General features: G+C 40.1%; 1 protein-coding gene across 2 annotated transcripts in view; it reads left to right on the top strand.

Moving 5' to 3' along the window:
* Positions 1-14,720, top strand: part of Nmt1 (N-myristoyltransferase 1) — a 30,560-nt gene that overhangs the window by 1,913 nt on the left and 13,927 nt on the right. Inside the window, exons 2-3 of one of the 2 annotated variants that reach the window (XM_046442742.2) lie at positions 7,898-8,144; positions 12,832-12,940. Coding sequence is in view for 1 of the 2 variants with exons in the window: in XM_046442741.2 (XP_046298697.1) it covers positions 12,832-12,940 (109 nt within the window). In the remaining variant the exon portion in view is untranslated. The remainder of the gene's footprint in view (positions 1-7,897; positions 8,145-12,831; positions 12,941-14,720) is intronic. The other variant, XM_046442741.2, reaches the window with a different exon arrangement.

Below are 14,720 nucleotides of genomic sequence, written 5' to 3'. Positions count from 1 at the left end.
CTCACTCTGCAAACTGTTTGCTGTGGCTGGTAGTATTGCTCAGTGATAGAGCATGAGCTCAGCTTGTTGGAGGCCAAAGGTTCAATCCCCATCAACAAAACGAAAAAGAAAAAGAAAAATCTGTATAATAGAAAATTCTTTTTCTGTTTTTTGGTACTGGGAATTGAACCCAGAGGTACTTTACCATTGAGCTATGTTCCCAGCCTTTTAAATTTTTTTAAAGTTTATTTATTTATTTTAATTAGGTATATATGACAGCAGAATGCATTTTGATTCATTGTACACAATTGCAGCACAACTTTTCATTTCTCTGATTGTACAGTATTTTTTTAAAATTTTTAGTTGTAGTTGGAAACAATACCTTTATTTTATTTTTATGTGCTTGCACTTGCTAGACGAGCACTGTACCGCTGAGCCACAACTCCAGCCCCTGTATATGATGTTTTATTTTGAGACAGGTTCTTGCTAAGTTGCTAAGGCTGGTCTTGAACTTGTGATCCTCCTGTCTCAGCCTCCCGGGTCACTGGGATTACATGTGTGTGCCACCATGACCAGCTCTTTTTCTTTTTTGTAGTGGATTATAACCAAACCAAGTAAAACTTTTGTGTGTATTTTTGTTTATTTTTTGGTGGTTGTTTCTGTATGTGGTTATGGTTTGAGCAAACAGATTACTTTTATTAGTATCCCAAATCTAGAGATCTATAAAAATGAATTTGAATGAGGTGACAATTGAAAAACAGAACCCAGTCTGAAGGAGAGAGTCTAATTCTCGCACTTAGAATCTGGTATAGAGTCAAAAATTTTCCAGAGGAGGGCTTGGGATGTGGCTCAAGCGGTAGCGCGCTCACCTGGCATGCGTGCGGCCCGAGTTCGATCCTCAGCACCACATACAAACAAAGATGTTGTGTCCATCAAAGATTTAAAATAAATAAATTTTTTTTTTAAAAAAATTTTTTTCCAGAGGAAAGTGTTTTGTGAAGAAGCAACATGCCACAATGGGGAAAGCATAAACTTTGGAGTCATTCAAACCTGGTTTCAAAAGCCTGATTCTGGAACTGGTCCTCTGACCTTGGGAAATTAATATAGAGTTGTAGAGATTAAGTGATAAACATAGATTGCAGCTCCCCTCCCTCTCCTTTTGTTCCTCGATCTTCCCTATCTTGTCCTCTGCTCTTATCTCAGTCTGTATTTTTGTAACCTTTAGCATAACAGTAGTAAGTAACATTTTTAAATTTTGTTTTATGTGTCCAGTCCTTCTTCCCTGACTATAAGGTACACAAGAACAGGGATTGTTTCTTCCAGATGCCTGGCACTTAGTGGGTATTAATGAGTATTGGATAAATGAATGGCAAATGCCTGATTCATTGTTAGTGGAGTTTCACTTCCCCTCATTGAGTGGAAAAATGTTCAATTTTTTTTTCCTTATATACACACTTTTTTTTTTTTTCACAAGAAGTCTCATTTTAAGCCTCACTAAAATTTTTGTCAATTGCCTACAGAAATCAAACAACCTCCAATTTGTTGTGGAAGTACTCCAGTGTTTTTTGTTTTGTTTTCGCAGTAACTGAGGATTGAACCCAGGGCCACTATACCACTGAGCTACATCCAGCCCTTTTTTATTTTTGATTTTAAAACAGGTTCTCACCGTACCTGGTAGAAATTTCTCCTTTTGAAATTGTACCACACACAATAAAGGTTAATAACAGTTAAAGCTAACTTTTGTTCTCTCAGGCATCTCTTCCAGGATGGGTTCATAGTGCTTTCTACCAATGAAATCCTGCACTGGATTAATAGGAAATGCAGCTGTGCTAGTTTGTTGTTTCTTTATGTAGGAGTTTAGTTCTTGACGTTTGTCATTAGTGTTTTCTTTTAAAATTAAATAAATATAAATATTTGGTCAGTATAAACTTCATACATACGTATAAATACATACATATGTATGCATATACATAGGTAAAGTTATGTGTCTTTCTAGAGTTTTTTTCTTTTCTCTTTTTTGTTTTTGAGAGAGGGTCTCACTATTTTCAGGCTAGTCTTTCCCGAGCTCAAGTGATCCCCCATCTCAATCTCCCGATTATCTGGGACTGTAAGCATGTGCCACCACACCCAGATCTGTATACAGTTTTTCTATGGCTGTTAAAAAAAAAAAAAAACACTCAGCTGGGTGCGGTGGCACACACCTGTAGACCTGTAATCCTGGCAGTTTGGGAAGATGAGGCAGGAGGATTGCAAATTTGAGGTCAGTTTCAGCAATTTAGCAAGAATCTGTCTCAAAAATAACAAAGCCGGGCATGGTGGTACATGTCTGTAATGCCAGCGGCTTGGGAGGATGAGGCAGGAGGATCTCCAGGTCAAAACTAGTCTCAGCAATAGTGAGGTGCTTAGCAACTCAGTGAGACCCTGTCTCTAAATAAAATACAAAATATGGCTGGAGAGGTGGCTTAGTGGTCGATTGCCCCTGAGTTCAATCCCCAGCGTTCCCCCAAAATATAAGAAAACCGGCTGGTGAAATAACTCAGTGGAGAAATTCCCTTTGTTCAATCCCCAGCACCACAAACCAACCAACCAACCCATACTCAACAGAGGAAAGAGGGTAGCATTTTCCCCACAATTAACTTGCCTGATGTAAATGACTCTGAAAAATTTTTTTTTTTTTTAAATATTTATTTATTTACTTATTTTTAGTTTTTGGCCGACACAACATTTTTGTTTGTATGTGGTGCTGAGGATTGAACCCCGGGCCGAACGCATGTCAGGCGAGCGCGCTACCGCTTGAGCCACATCCCCAGCCCGACTCTGAAAAATTTAGAGTCAGACTAAGATAATCTTTATGCCTCTCTGAATCCCTCTGGCAATTCCTGATTCATCCACATAGTTTAATTTGCCTTTTTTGGGGGGGGGTAGTTCTTGGGGTGGAACCCAAGGTCTCTCTTATGCTAGGCAAGTGCTCTACCACTGAGCTACTTCCCCAGCCACTCCTCCCCCTTTTTAAATTAAAGTCTTTCTAAGAAGTATTCCTAAAGAAACCTCATCAGCTGACAGTGGATTTTTTTTTTTTTTTTCCTTTTTCTGTGCTAGGAATTAAACCCAGGGATGCTCTACCACTGAGTTAACATCCCTAGCCCTTTAATTCTTTATTTTGAGACAGGGTCTCCTAAGTCGGTCTCAAACTTTTTTTTTTTTTTTCTTTTTTTTTTCTGGATACTTTTAGTGGTGTGTGTGTGTGTGTGTGTGTTTTATTTTTATTTTTATTTTTTTAATTTTTTATTGTGGGTTGTTCAAAACATTACAAATTTCTTGACATATCATATTCCACACTTTGATTCAAGTGGGTTATGAACTCCCACCTTCACCCCATACACAGATTGCAGATTCACATCAGTTACACATCCATTGATTTACAAATTGCCATACTAGTGTCTGTTGTGCTCCGCTGCCTTTCCCATCATCCACCCTCCCCCCTCCCCACCTCTCCCCTCCCCTCCCCTCCTCTCTCTCTACCCCCTCCACTGTATAACCCTGAGGGTCTCCTTCCATTACCGTGCAATTTCCCTTCTCTCTCCCTTTCCCTCCCACCTCTCATCCCTGTTAAATGTTAATCTTCTTCTCCTGTTCTTCGTCCCTACTCTGTTCTTAGTTACTTTCCTTATATCAAAGAAGACATTTGGCATTTGTTTTTTAGGGATTGGCTAGCTTCACTTAGCATAATCTGCTCTAATGCCATCCATTTCCCTGTAAATTCTATGATTTTGTCATTTTTTAATGCAGAGTAATACTCCATTGTGTATAAATGCCACATTTTTTTTATCCATTCGTCTATTGAAGGGCATCTAGGTTGGTTCCACAGTCTTGCTATTGTGAACTGTGCTGCTATGAACATCGATGTAGCAGTGTCCCTGTAGCATGCTCTTTTTAGGTCTTTAGGGAATAGACCAAGAAGGGTCAAATGGTGGCTCCATTCCCAGCTTTCCAAGAAATCTCCATACTGCTTTCCAAATTGGCTGCACCAATCTGCAGTCCCACCAGCAATGTACAAGTGTACCCTTTTCCCCACATCCTCGCCAGCACTTGTTGTTTTTTTTTTTCTTAACCTTTGAGCAACTTCCCCAGCCCCTGCCCATCCTCCCCCCCCCCCCCCCCCCCCCCGCCCTTTTTTTGAGACAGGGTCTCCTTGAGTTGCTGGGTACTTCACTTAATTGCTGAGGCTGGCCTTGAACTTGCAATTCCCCTGCCTCAGCCTCCCAAATCACTGGGATTACAACCTTGTACCACCATGCACGCCTTGAGCAGTGGATTTTAACAAATATAAAGTTTTAGAACAAGAAAGAATTAGACTATTTTGTTTTTAGAATCCTTTTGGAATTTATTTTATAATATCATCAGTAATAATTAAGATGCTGGTAAGGAAAGGGTCAAGAGCTCTTTGATAAGGGATGTCTCTTCTCCATCCTACTCTTCTCCCTGGGGCAGGGTGACATGGATTCTCATAAGTTTTTTTTTTTTTTCATTTCCTTATCATAAGATATTGTTGCCCATGAAGAAACTTAAGAAGAAAGAATGGGCTTTTGAAAATAAATTCTATAAAGCTATGTTTACTTGCTTTTCTTTTTTTCTTCAGATTCTCCAAAAGTAGTTCTGTCCATGTTTACTTGATGACTAATAACTGCATCAAGCTCTTGGAAAGAAGAAATCTTTTTAGTCCCTTTTTCTTCATTTCTCCCTTCAGCTTTTGTTTTTTCAAAACTAGATCAAAGCAGAAGTGAAAAGAGAAACCTCATCACTGATATCAAATAAGTGTTCTAATTTTGTTCCCCAATTAAGTGGCAATTAAAAAAGAAACTAATCAAGAACTGCTTCAAAGAGAAGAGACTGGAAAGCAGAAGAAATGAAAAGTAAATGAGAGCCTATTTTAGGGAGACTGCTGCTCGTGGCAAACTAGTTTTGCTGATTTTTCACATTGCTTAACTAATGTGCTCACTCCAAAGTTTTCTGGCTTTACTAAGTTGGCAGTTAACTCTTTCCCTATGGAGTCCAGAGATTTTGTAATTTTACGAGGATGCTTCTTTAGCTCTTTCTCTTTAATTTTTATCTGAAATCTATTCTTTCAGCCTCTTTTTTTGATTCCTCAAAGGTGTCCTTGGGATTGTTGCATTTAATACATCCGAAGTATGGCATCCTGTGTTAAGAGAACCTAAAATAAAACCAAATTAAACTTCTTTGACAAGGTCGGTACTTGCTTCAAATATTTCTCTAGTGCTGCTGCTGACTGGGAGTAGCTGAGGGTTCGCTATGCTGGTGTTTGTGTGTATGATACTGGGGATGGAACCCAGGGATGCTCTACCACTGAGCTATACCCCCAGCCCTTTTTATTTATTTTTTTACTTTGAGACAGAGTTTTGCCATGTTTCTGAGGCTGGCCTCTAACTTGATCCTCCTGCCTCAGCTTCTGAGTCCCTGGACTATAGGTATGCACCATTGCATCCAGCTCACTATGGTTAAATGTCCATTAAATGTTACCTATTGCCATTACTGCTTTGTGTTGGACATTGCTGAGCCTTTTACATGCATGGATCAATGATTAGTTTTTATTGTGAGGCTTGGAATTTATATCTCACCTTTCTTTTTCTTTGTTTCTTTTTTTGGTGGCACTGAGGATTGAATCTTTGCATATGCTAGGCAAGGGTTCTACCACTGAGCTATACCTTCAGGCGTCTATCTCTCCCTCTGACATCTTAGAGGATCCATTCTAAATTCCCTGGATTCCTTTTCTCTGCTAAGTTGACTTTTGGATCTGTTCAGCAGCCTGTGGACTTTTCCAAATTAGGGAGCCAAGTGATCAGAGAGATAGTTGGCCCTTTTAAATTCTGCTTGATAGACCAGTATGTTCTTCAGAGGTCATGCTAGTATGTGAAATTGCCTTGACGGGAATTGGCTAGTTCACCCTCAGAACTTTCAGGGATAATAGAGGGTGGAAGCAATCTTTTTTTTGGGGGGGTGGTGGTGCTGGGGATTGAACCCAGGGTTGTACATGTGAGGCAAGCACTCTACTGACTGAGCTATACCCCGTCCCTGGCAGCAGTCTTTTTAAATTCCTGATCATAAGCTGCTGTTTACAGGTGGTCTAGGGTACCTCTGTGGCAATACTAAAGTGTGTTTATTTTTTCCATAATTTAAGGCTCAGAAGTGCATTTTTTTTTAAAGAGAGAGAATTTTTTAATATTTATTTTTTAGTTATTGGCGGACACAACATCTTTGTATGTGGTGCTGAGGATCGAAGCCGGGACGCACGCATGCCAGGCGAGCACGCTACCGCTTGAGCCACATCCCCAGCCCCAACAAGTGCATTTTTTTTTTTTTAAATCTAAATAACTAATTGGTAGTAATGTATAGAGTTTGGGGTATTACATTGTGATCCTGCAGCCACAGCAATAGAGTGTAGGCAGCTGATATTGATTCATACCATTTGGTTTCCTCCCTTCATCTGCCTCTCTTTGGGTTTTCTGAATACTAATAGGATTGCTGGTTAATATATTATACTGATTTGCAATTGGATCTTTTGATGTCTAAAAGAAGTAGAGGTTAAAATTTATTTTAGCAAGTTTCTCTGGAAATTTAGATCTTTTTAAAAATATTTTTATGTATATTTTTTAGTTGTAGATGAACACACAGTATCTTTATTTATTTTTATGTGGTGCTGAGGATTGAACTCAGTGCCTCACGCATGTGAGGCAAGTGCTTTTCCACTGAGCTACAGCCTCAGCCCTGGAAATTTAGACTTTTAAATTATGTTATTTAATTATTTATTTTGATGCTAGGGATTAAATCCAGGGGTATTGTACCACATAGAGTGTCCCAGTCTGTTTTATTTATTTATTTTTTTTAAGACAGAGTCTCATTAAGTTACTGAAGCTGGCCTTGAACTTGCAATCCCCTTTCTGAGTCTCCCAAATCATGGCGCCTGATTAACTTGTATCCATTAGAGATAGAAAATAAGTAAGCATCTGGTTATGGTGGTGTATGCCTGTAATCCCAGCTATTCTGGAGATTGAGGCAAGAGAATTGAAAGTTCAAGGCCCACCTGGGCAATTTAGCTAGACCCTGTCTTAAAAAATAGAAAAGGCTGGGGATGTGACTCAACAGTAGAGGACCCCTGGGTTCAATCCCCTGTACCGCACAAAAAAAGAAAAGAAAAATATAAGTAACCAAAAGTTCTGAATTTTATTTATTGGACTTCTTTTGATCTCATAAACCTGTGTCATCTCTGTGTAAGATATCAACACCTTTTGAAATAGAGTGGTGCTTCTTTTGTAGGAATAAGATCCTAAGAAATCTGATAATTTAAAATCTCAAGCAGCTCGCAAGAGCACACATTTCCACTGCTTTTTGACAGTGTTAACACAGCTGTCCTATAGAACCAATACTAAAGATGTTTTGCTGACCTCTTTTGGACTAAAGCTTTTCAGAGTTTTATTTTAGCCCAGAGTTTTATATTATTCCCAGAAAGCATCCATCAGGCATATAATTGTTGAACCCTTAGCTGTGTGATTATTAAAGTATTAAATTATTTAGGATATCATAATTTTAAAATAGACAAATCAGTGAGAAATGGAGGAGTGAGAAACAACTTTCTGCATAAAACATGTCCTGCTATTCTAGTCACCTCTAATACCTGCTCCTCTCATATGTCAAAGCTTTGTTCTAGGGCCTTGAGTGATAAAACAATATTCTTTTGTCTTTGGTAGCTTCTAGGATAAATCCTTATAGTGAACAAGACCCTTGCATTTGAAGAGTGATGGCTCCAAACTTTTAGAAATTGATGGCTTATCCTAGGGTGCTTACTGATTGGTTAGTTATGACCCGTTTACCTCACCTTGGTTTCCTTGTCTTTAAACAACAGGTTAAATCAAATGGCTCTGAGATTCCTTTGGGCCCTGGAGGCTTAGCTCACGCGTCCCCATGAAAAAAGCTTTCACTTTCAAGGAATGCACATTTGAGTGGATTTTGTCATCTCTTAAGATTGAGAGGAGGCCCATGTTATGCACCCTTGGTGTTGTCTGGAAGTTCTCTGCTCCTTCTGTTCATCTGTCCGCTTGCTCCTCCCTCCCACCCACCTACACACCCGGCACTTTATTCTATTTCTAGAAGTAAGTACCGGGGTTCATTTTCCACCTCCTCCTCCAGCCCTGATTTTATACAAGAGTGTCCACAGTATTTCTTATTCTTATGTGTTTGAACTTAAGTTTTAAAATACTTTTATTTATTTTTATGTAGTGCTGAGGATCAAACCTACTGCTTTCACATGCTAGGTGAACGCTCTACCATTGAGCTACAACCGCAGCCCTGAACTTAATTTTTTTAACAGTTGGTGATCAGTTTATTAAAATAGTTGATTTAGGCATCTGCAGTGGTGACTTCAGCTTGGCTCAGTACCTATAGTTGTAATCTATTTAATAATCTAAGAAGGACTGTGCAAGCTAGTGAGTCACTAGTGAATTCTCATCTGAAATCAATCCTGTGTCTTAGACTCTTCACCACAAGGTGTTTCTCTTTTAGTGATTCTCAAAAGTCTTGGTACACATGCCCATGGATCTTTTCACCTTGAGACTTCTTTTGCACCTCTGATAGGTCTTCTCTAGAGACTGCACCTTGCAGCTTGTAAGGGTAATTCTAATTTGGTAAAACACCACCTCTTTGGTATATCTACCAGTGTAGATTTTTGAGTTACCTTTAAAAGCTGTGACTAGCTGTATGTGGTGGCGTAGTGGCTCAGGAGACTGAGGCAGGAGGATTGCAAGTTCAAAGTCAGTCTCAACAACTTAGTAAGGCCCTAAGCAATTTAGGGAGACTCGAAATAAAAAATAAAATGGGCTGGGATGTGGCTCAGTGGTTAAGAGCCCCTGAATTCAATCCCAGGTACCAAAAGTTTAAAAATTTTTAAAAAATAAAAGCTGCAGCTGTGGTGTGACTTCCTGTCTTGTTCCTCAGACTAGAGAGCACAGCAATGAGTCAGGAGCAGGAGAGGCGGAACAAAGCTCTCTTCCACCCACAACTGCAATGTCCTCAGAAAGCTTAAACTTAAAACTTCAGGCCTTGGTGACATTTCTGCCTGTGCAGTGGCACAAGCCTATAATCCCAGTGGCTTGGGAGGATGAGACCGGAGGATTGTGAATTCAAAGCCAGCCTCAGCAATGGCAAGGCGCTTAGCAATTCAGTGAGACTCTGTTTCTAAATAAAATACAAAATAGGGCCAGGAATGTGTCTCTGTGGTCAAGTGTCCCTGGTACCAAAAAAAAAAGACATTTCTCTTCTTTTTTCTGCAGTCCTCTTGTCTTACTCTCCTGAGTTCCTGAGACTACTGGGCTGTATCACTGAACCTGGTTTCCAGTCCCTTTAAAAATGATGAAAAGCTGGGTACACTGATGACCCTGTAGTTCCAGCACTTTGGAAGCTGAGGTGGGAGGATCAGTTGAGCCCAGGAATTGGAGACCAGCCTGGACAATGTAGTGACACTCCATGTTAAAAAAAAAAAAAAAAAGCCAAATTCTTGGAGAAGGAGTAGCTGGCTTCTCTGGGATCCTGTGGTTTGAATTTCTCCAAATCCAAATTGAGGTCATTCTTCTGTGAACTTGGCTTCCAAAAGATGCTTCCTTTTAAAATTTTTTATGGTACTGGGGATTGAGCCCAGGGGCATTTGGCCACTGAGTTACATCCCCAGCCTTATTTTGTATTTTATTTAGAGAGAGCGTCTCACTGAGTTGCTTAGTGCCTCGCTATTGCTGAGGCTGGCTTTGAACTTGCAATCCTCCTGCCTCATCCTCCTGATCCACTGGGATTACAGGCATGCACAACCTCTCCTAGCCTTAGTATGCTTCTTAAAGTCCTAGTTTCAAAGCCTTTGAGCTTGGTTTCTTATGAATAATTAAAATGACTATAATTTGAAAGCTAACCATAGTGGTTGGGGACCTTGACTGGTGAGTTTTTTATGTGACCTCATAATTGTGGCTCAATACCTGGTCTCTCAATGAAGATGACTCATTTAAAAAGGCAGACTTCCCTTTGTTGAACTGTCTGCATGCTTAATAAACAAGTTGAAATGTGATTGTTGCTCAGTAACTGTATGTGCACATTTAAGCCAGTGCAAGGAAAATGGAATTAGCTTGGGTTTTAGTTTGGGTCTTAAGAGTTTGCCAGGCAGTAGTACTGGTGATGCATGAAACAAAACAAAAGTGCACCCCAGGATCCTTGCATAAAGATGGGATCCATGGGGTTGGGGCTGTAGCTCAGTGGTAGAGTGCTTGCCTCGCAAGTGTGAACACTGGGTTGCATCCTCAGCACCACATAAAAATAAATAAAGATATTGTGTCCATCTACAACTAAAAAATATTTTTTAAAAAATGAGGTCCATGACATGACCACTGCACAGAAGTATCTCCAATGAATAACCAAGAACAAAGGCATGAAAAAGTGATTTTAAAAGTGATTTTCTGCATTTGTAAAGACTTCTGAAATTGGGAAGAACTCATATCTTCTATTTCCCTCATGTAAAATCTTGTTTAATAAATATCTGATTGGTTAATATGCAGCACTTCTTTACCATAGAATTTAAAAAATGGTTGTTAGGGTGATTTATGTGCAAATTCATGTGCAAATAATTCATTCCATAAACTGATATAAAGACTAGTAAGTTGTATCTAACAGTGGTGGGATATTTCACTGTCTCCTAACATCAATGGTGTGTGTGTGTGTGTATGTGTGTGTGTTCTTGGATGGAAGGTAGGACTTTGTGCATGGTAGGCCAGCAGTCTGCCACTGAGCTGTATTCCTGCCTTCTTTTCTTTTCTACCTGACACCCCCGCCACACACTTTTTTTTTTTTGAAGTACTAAGGATTGAACCTAGGGGCACTCTACAACTGAGCTACATTCCCAGCAATTTGGGGTGAGGGTAGGGTCTTATGGGAAAGGGTACAAGGTCCTAGGTTCAATCCCCATAAGTTAACCTAGGCTGGCTTTGAACTTGGCAATCCTTTTGCCCCAGCTTCCCAAAGTGCTGTAATTACAGGTTTTTGCCACCATACCAGTCACTAGCCCTTTTTATTTTTGAGACAGGGTGTACCATAAGATGCTGTGGCTGGCCTAAAACTTGTAAACCTCCTGCCTCATCCTCCCAAGTAGCGGGGGGATTATTGGTATGAGCCATCATGCCTGGCCATCAACTGGCTTTTAAACCATATAATATAGTCCACTTAGTCCTGGGACTGAAGTGAGAATATCTCTGGTATAAGAAGACCACATAGTTGTGATAGGCCACAATTGGTCCTGTGTGTGACTAAAAAAAAAATTTGAGTAATTAAGAGGAAAAAGTAATTTCAGGCTGTGAATGACGATGGTTCCCGTTCTTTGCCCTGGGCTTAGGGGTTTTGCTGAGCATCTGGTTTTAAGGATTCACCTTATTCCTTCTCTGAATGTTCTGGGTCTTTCTTCTGTGTCTCATTAATAGAATACTCATCAGGTGCACTTACTACTTATCAGGTGCACTTATGCCTGGACTTTATGACCTTACTCTTGGACCAAGTGAACCTCCGGTCTTACTGTTCCTGACTTCACAATCTTTTCTCATCACTCTAAATTCTATATGCCAAGAAAAGGAAGAGATAATTTTAAAGACATTCTACAAAAGCAGATGGCAAGGGCTGGTAGAGCCCTTGCCTCTCATGTGCCAAGCCCTGGGTTCAATCCCCAGCACAGCAAACAAAAAGGAAGTGGCAGGGCATGGTTACAGATTTCCTTCTCTATAAAACAGAACAAGAGTGCAGCCCGTGATCCTTACACACACACATGCAGTAGCACTTACTATTAGTTGACATTAATTTTCAAATAACACTAAGGCATTTTTTTGAGACTCTGAAGTCATCCTGAATTATAAATGGTATTTACCTTAATGTTAATGGAAAATGTATTTTATAATGTTTAAATTCTTTGACAGTTGATTATCATGAATGTATAGATATTCCCTGCCCTAATTTTCACTTTTGAATGTGGCTAAAAAATGTTCTTGCTGCATCTTGCTGAGGGAAAGTAGCATAAGGGCATCCCCTTTACCACATTCATAAACATACACGTTGGATGTGATCTTTCCATGGAAGGAGAAGCTGGGTATTGCTGCTATTGCTTAATTTTCTTAAGATTCCTAATGCCAGGGTTTGTCAGTTGTCACTCTGTAAGCCATTAGATTCTGTCCTCAAGCCTGCAGGCCTGATTTAGGCATTTCTCCTGACTATTTTGGACACAGATTGCTACAATGTTAAACTGCCTTTTTTCCTCATCCCTTTCTCTCTTTTCCATGCTGCCTTGTGCTTTAGGTCCAGTTGGAGAAGCTTAATGCATTTGGGGAAGAAAAGCAAAGAATTCCAAAAAGACTTCGACTGCCTTTTTTCAGTCTTCCTTTTAAATTCAGGACCCCAAGGAAGCTGTAGTAGTGTGAATACTCCATTGACAATTATTATTTGCCTTTGGTACCATCAGCCTGGCAATCTAAGGAAAGTAAACACATAAAATAAAAGCAAAATGGAAAATGGCCTTTGAAACAAATAGGGCATGCCTCACACAGTGCCTCCTCCCTGGGAGGCTGAGGATTGGGAGTGGGAAGGAGAGCTGTGCTTGCCAGTGTCCTCCAAATGCCCCTTCTGGGAGCTGGATTCTCCAGGCTGCTTTTGAAGCCAACAGGCTTGATTAAGGAAGGTCTGTTCCACAGAAAGCCCTTTGTCAGTGTAGCTCAAAACAGATGATAATTTTTTTTAAAACCCTGCATCAGTGTTTACTTTGTCTCGTAGTGGTTTGAGTCCAGCCAATGACACTGGAGCCAAAAAGAAGAAAAAGAAACAAAAGAAGAAGAAAGAAAAAGGCAGTGAGACAGATTCAACCCAGGATCAGCCTGTGAAGGTAACAAGGAGACTCTGTTTTCTTGTGACAGGCCATTTTTCAGATGAGAGTGTTTTGAGGTAAATGTAGAGGAACAACTTACTGACAGTCTCTACCTGTATTACTTTAAGAAGCAAGAATTGGATCCCAGTGCTGTCCTCTGCTGCCCTACACCTAGGTGATGAAACGGTTCTCAGTTTCTTAAAACACAGAGCAGGTTAGACACTGACTTCTAAATGTGGTGCCCATCAGAACTTAACAGGTGCATACTCCAAGTGTGCTGACCCAGGTACTATGGAATAATGACTCTGTGATGGGCCTGTTGCCTAGAGCAGTGGTGTTTAGCCCTTTCTGTCTTAGGTCTCCACCACTGTAAGAATAAAAGCCCTTTTCTTAAGGCAGACTTTTATTTATTTGCAAGCCTTCTCACAGGTAGTCATTGTCTTATAAACCAGGAGTCCTGCAGAGTTTTTTCTGAGCTTCACTGTTGAAAACAGTGGCCTAGAGTATAAAACCTAAGACTGACACACTGGCATGAAACTCAGAGAGATGGGAAAGGATAGTTTTATTTCTTAAATTAAAACAGTATTAACAAAGAAACCCTTTTATTTCAGGTAAATGTATTCTTCAAAAGTAGGTCTGGGGGGACAACAAGAAATATCCACAATGGGCTGGGGTTGTAGCTCAGTGGTAGAGCGCTTGCCTCACATGTGTGAAGCACTGGGTTCAGTTCTCAGCACTGCGTATAAATAAATGAGTAAAATAAAGGTCCTTCAACACTAAAAAATATTAAAAAAAAAGAAAGAAAGAAAGAAATATCCACAAGTGCCCTTTTAGAACTGCCTTAGAAACAGTATACAAGCTCAGAAGAAATCCAGTCTCATTTCCAGTATATCTGTACTTTGCTTTATGCTTCAAATATTATGCTTCAACTTGAATCTTTCATCTTAAGAAGACATGGCTTCTAGTAATTTTTGACTATTTCTAATGTCAAACCCACTGTGGAGGGATGGATTGTAGCTTAGTGGTGGAGCACTTGCCTAGAATGTGTGAGGCACTGGGTTTGATTCTCAGTATCACATATAAATAAATAAATTAAAGTCCATGACAACTAAAAAAAGTATATTAAAAAAAAAATCCACCATGGGGGGCGGGACATCATTGTTGACCACCATGTTCACTAGGATTTTGCCATGAACCTCATTTAAATTAACCCCAAACCTTCATCATCCTTACAAGGGAAGTAGGAATCTTCCCATTTCAGACATGAGAGAAGTGACTCATCCCAGTCTTTCACTCAGGAATTCTCTAGTCCAAGCCTATGCTTTAGTTTAGGGATGTTTATCTCTCTGGGAGTGGGTATTTGGGTGACTGCATGAATATTTAAGTTCAAGTCTATATTAAAGTAGTTCACCTAGCTGGGTCCAGTGGTTAAATGCCTGTAATCCCATCTGCTCAGGAGGCTGAGGTGGAGGATCACAAATTGGGGACCAGCCTCTGCAATTTAGTGTCTCAAAATATAAAGGACTGAGGATGTTGGCTGTACAGTTGATCGACCCTGGGTTTAATCCCCAATGGAAGTGCCAAGCATGGTGGTACACACCTGTAATCCCAGCGACCCAGGAGGCTGAGGCTGGAGGATCACGCGTCAAAAGCCAGCCTCAGCAATTTAACAAGGCCCTAAGCAACTTAGTGAGATCTTATCTCTAAATAAAATATAAAAAGGGCTGGGCATGTTGCTCAGTGGTTAAGTATCCCAGAGTTCAATCCCCAGTACGGAGGAGGGGGAAAGAAAGAATGA

This window comes from Marmota monax, unplaced genomic scaffold (genome assembly GCF_021218885.2).
Source record: "Marmota monax isolate L192 unplaced genomic scaffold, Marmota_monax_Labrador192_F-V1.1 WCK01_AAM20220418_F8-fsc00205, whole genome shotgun sequence".
Lineage (NCBI taxonomy): Eukaryota > Metazoa > Chordata > Mammalia > Rodentia > Sciuridae > Marmota > Marmota monax.
The sequence above is the reverse complement of the archived record's forward strand: the minus strand, read 5'-3'. Positions and strand labels throughout refer to the sequence as shown.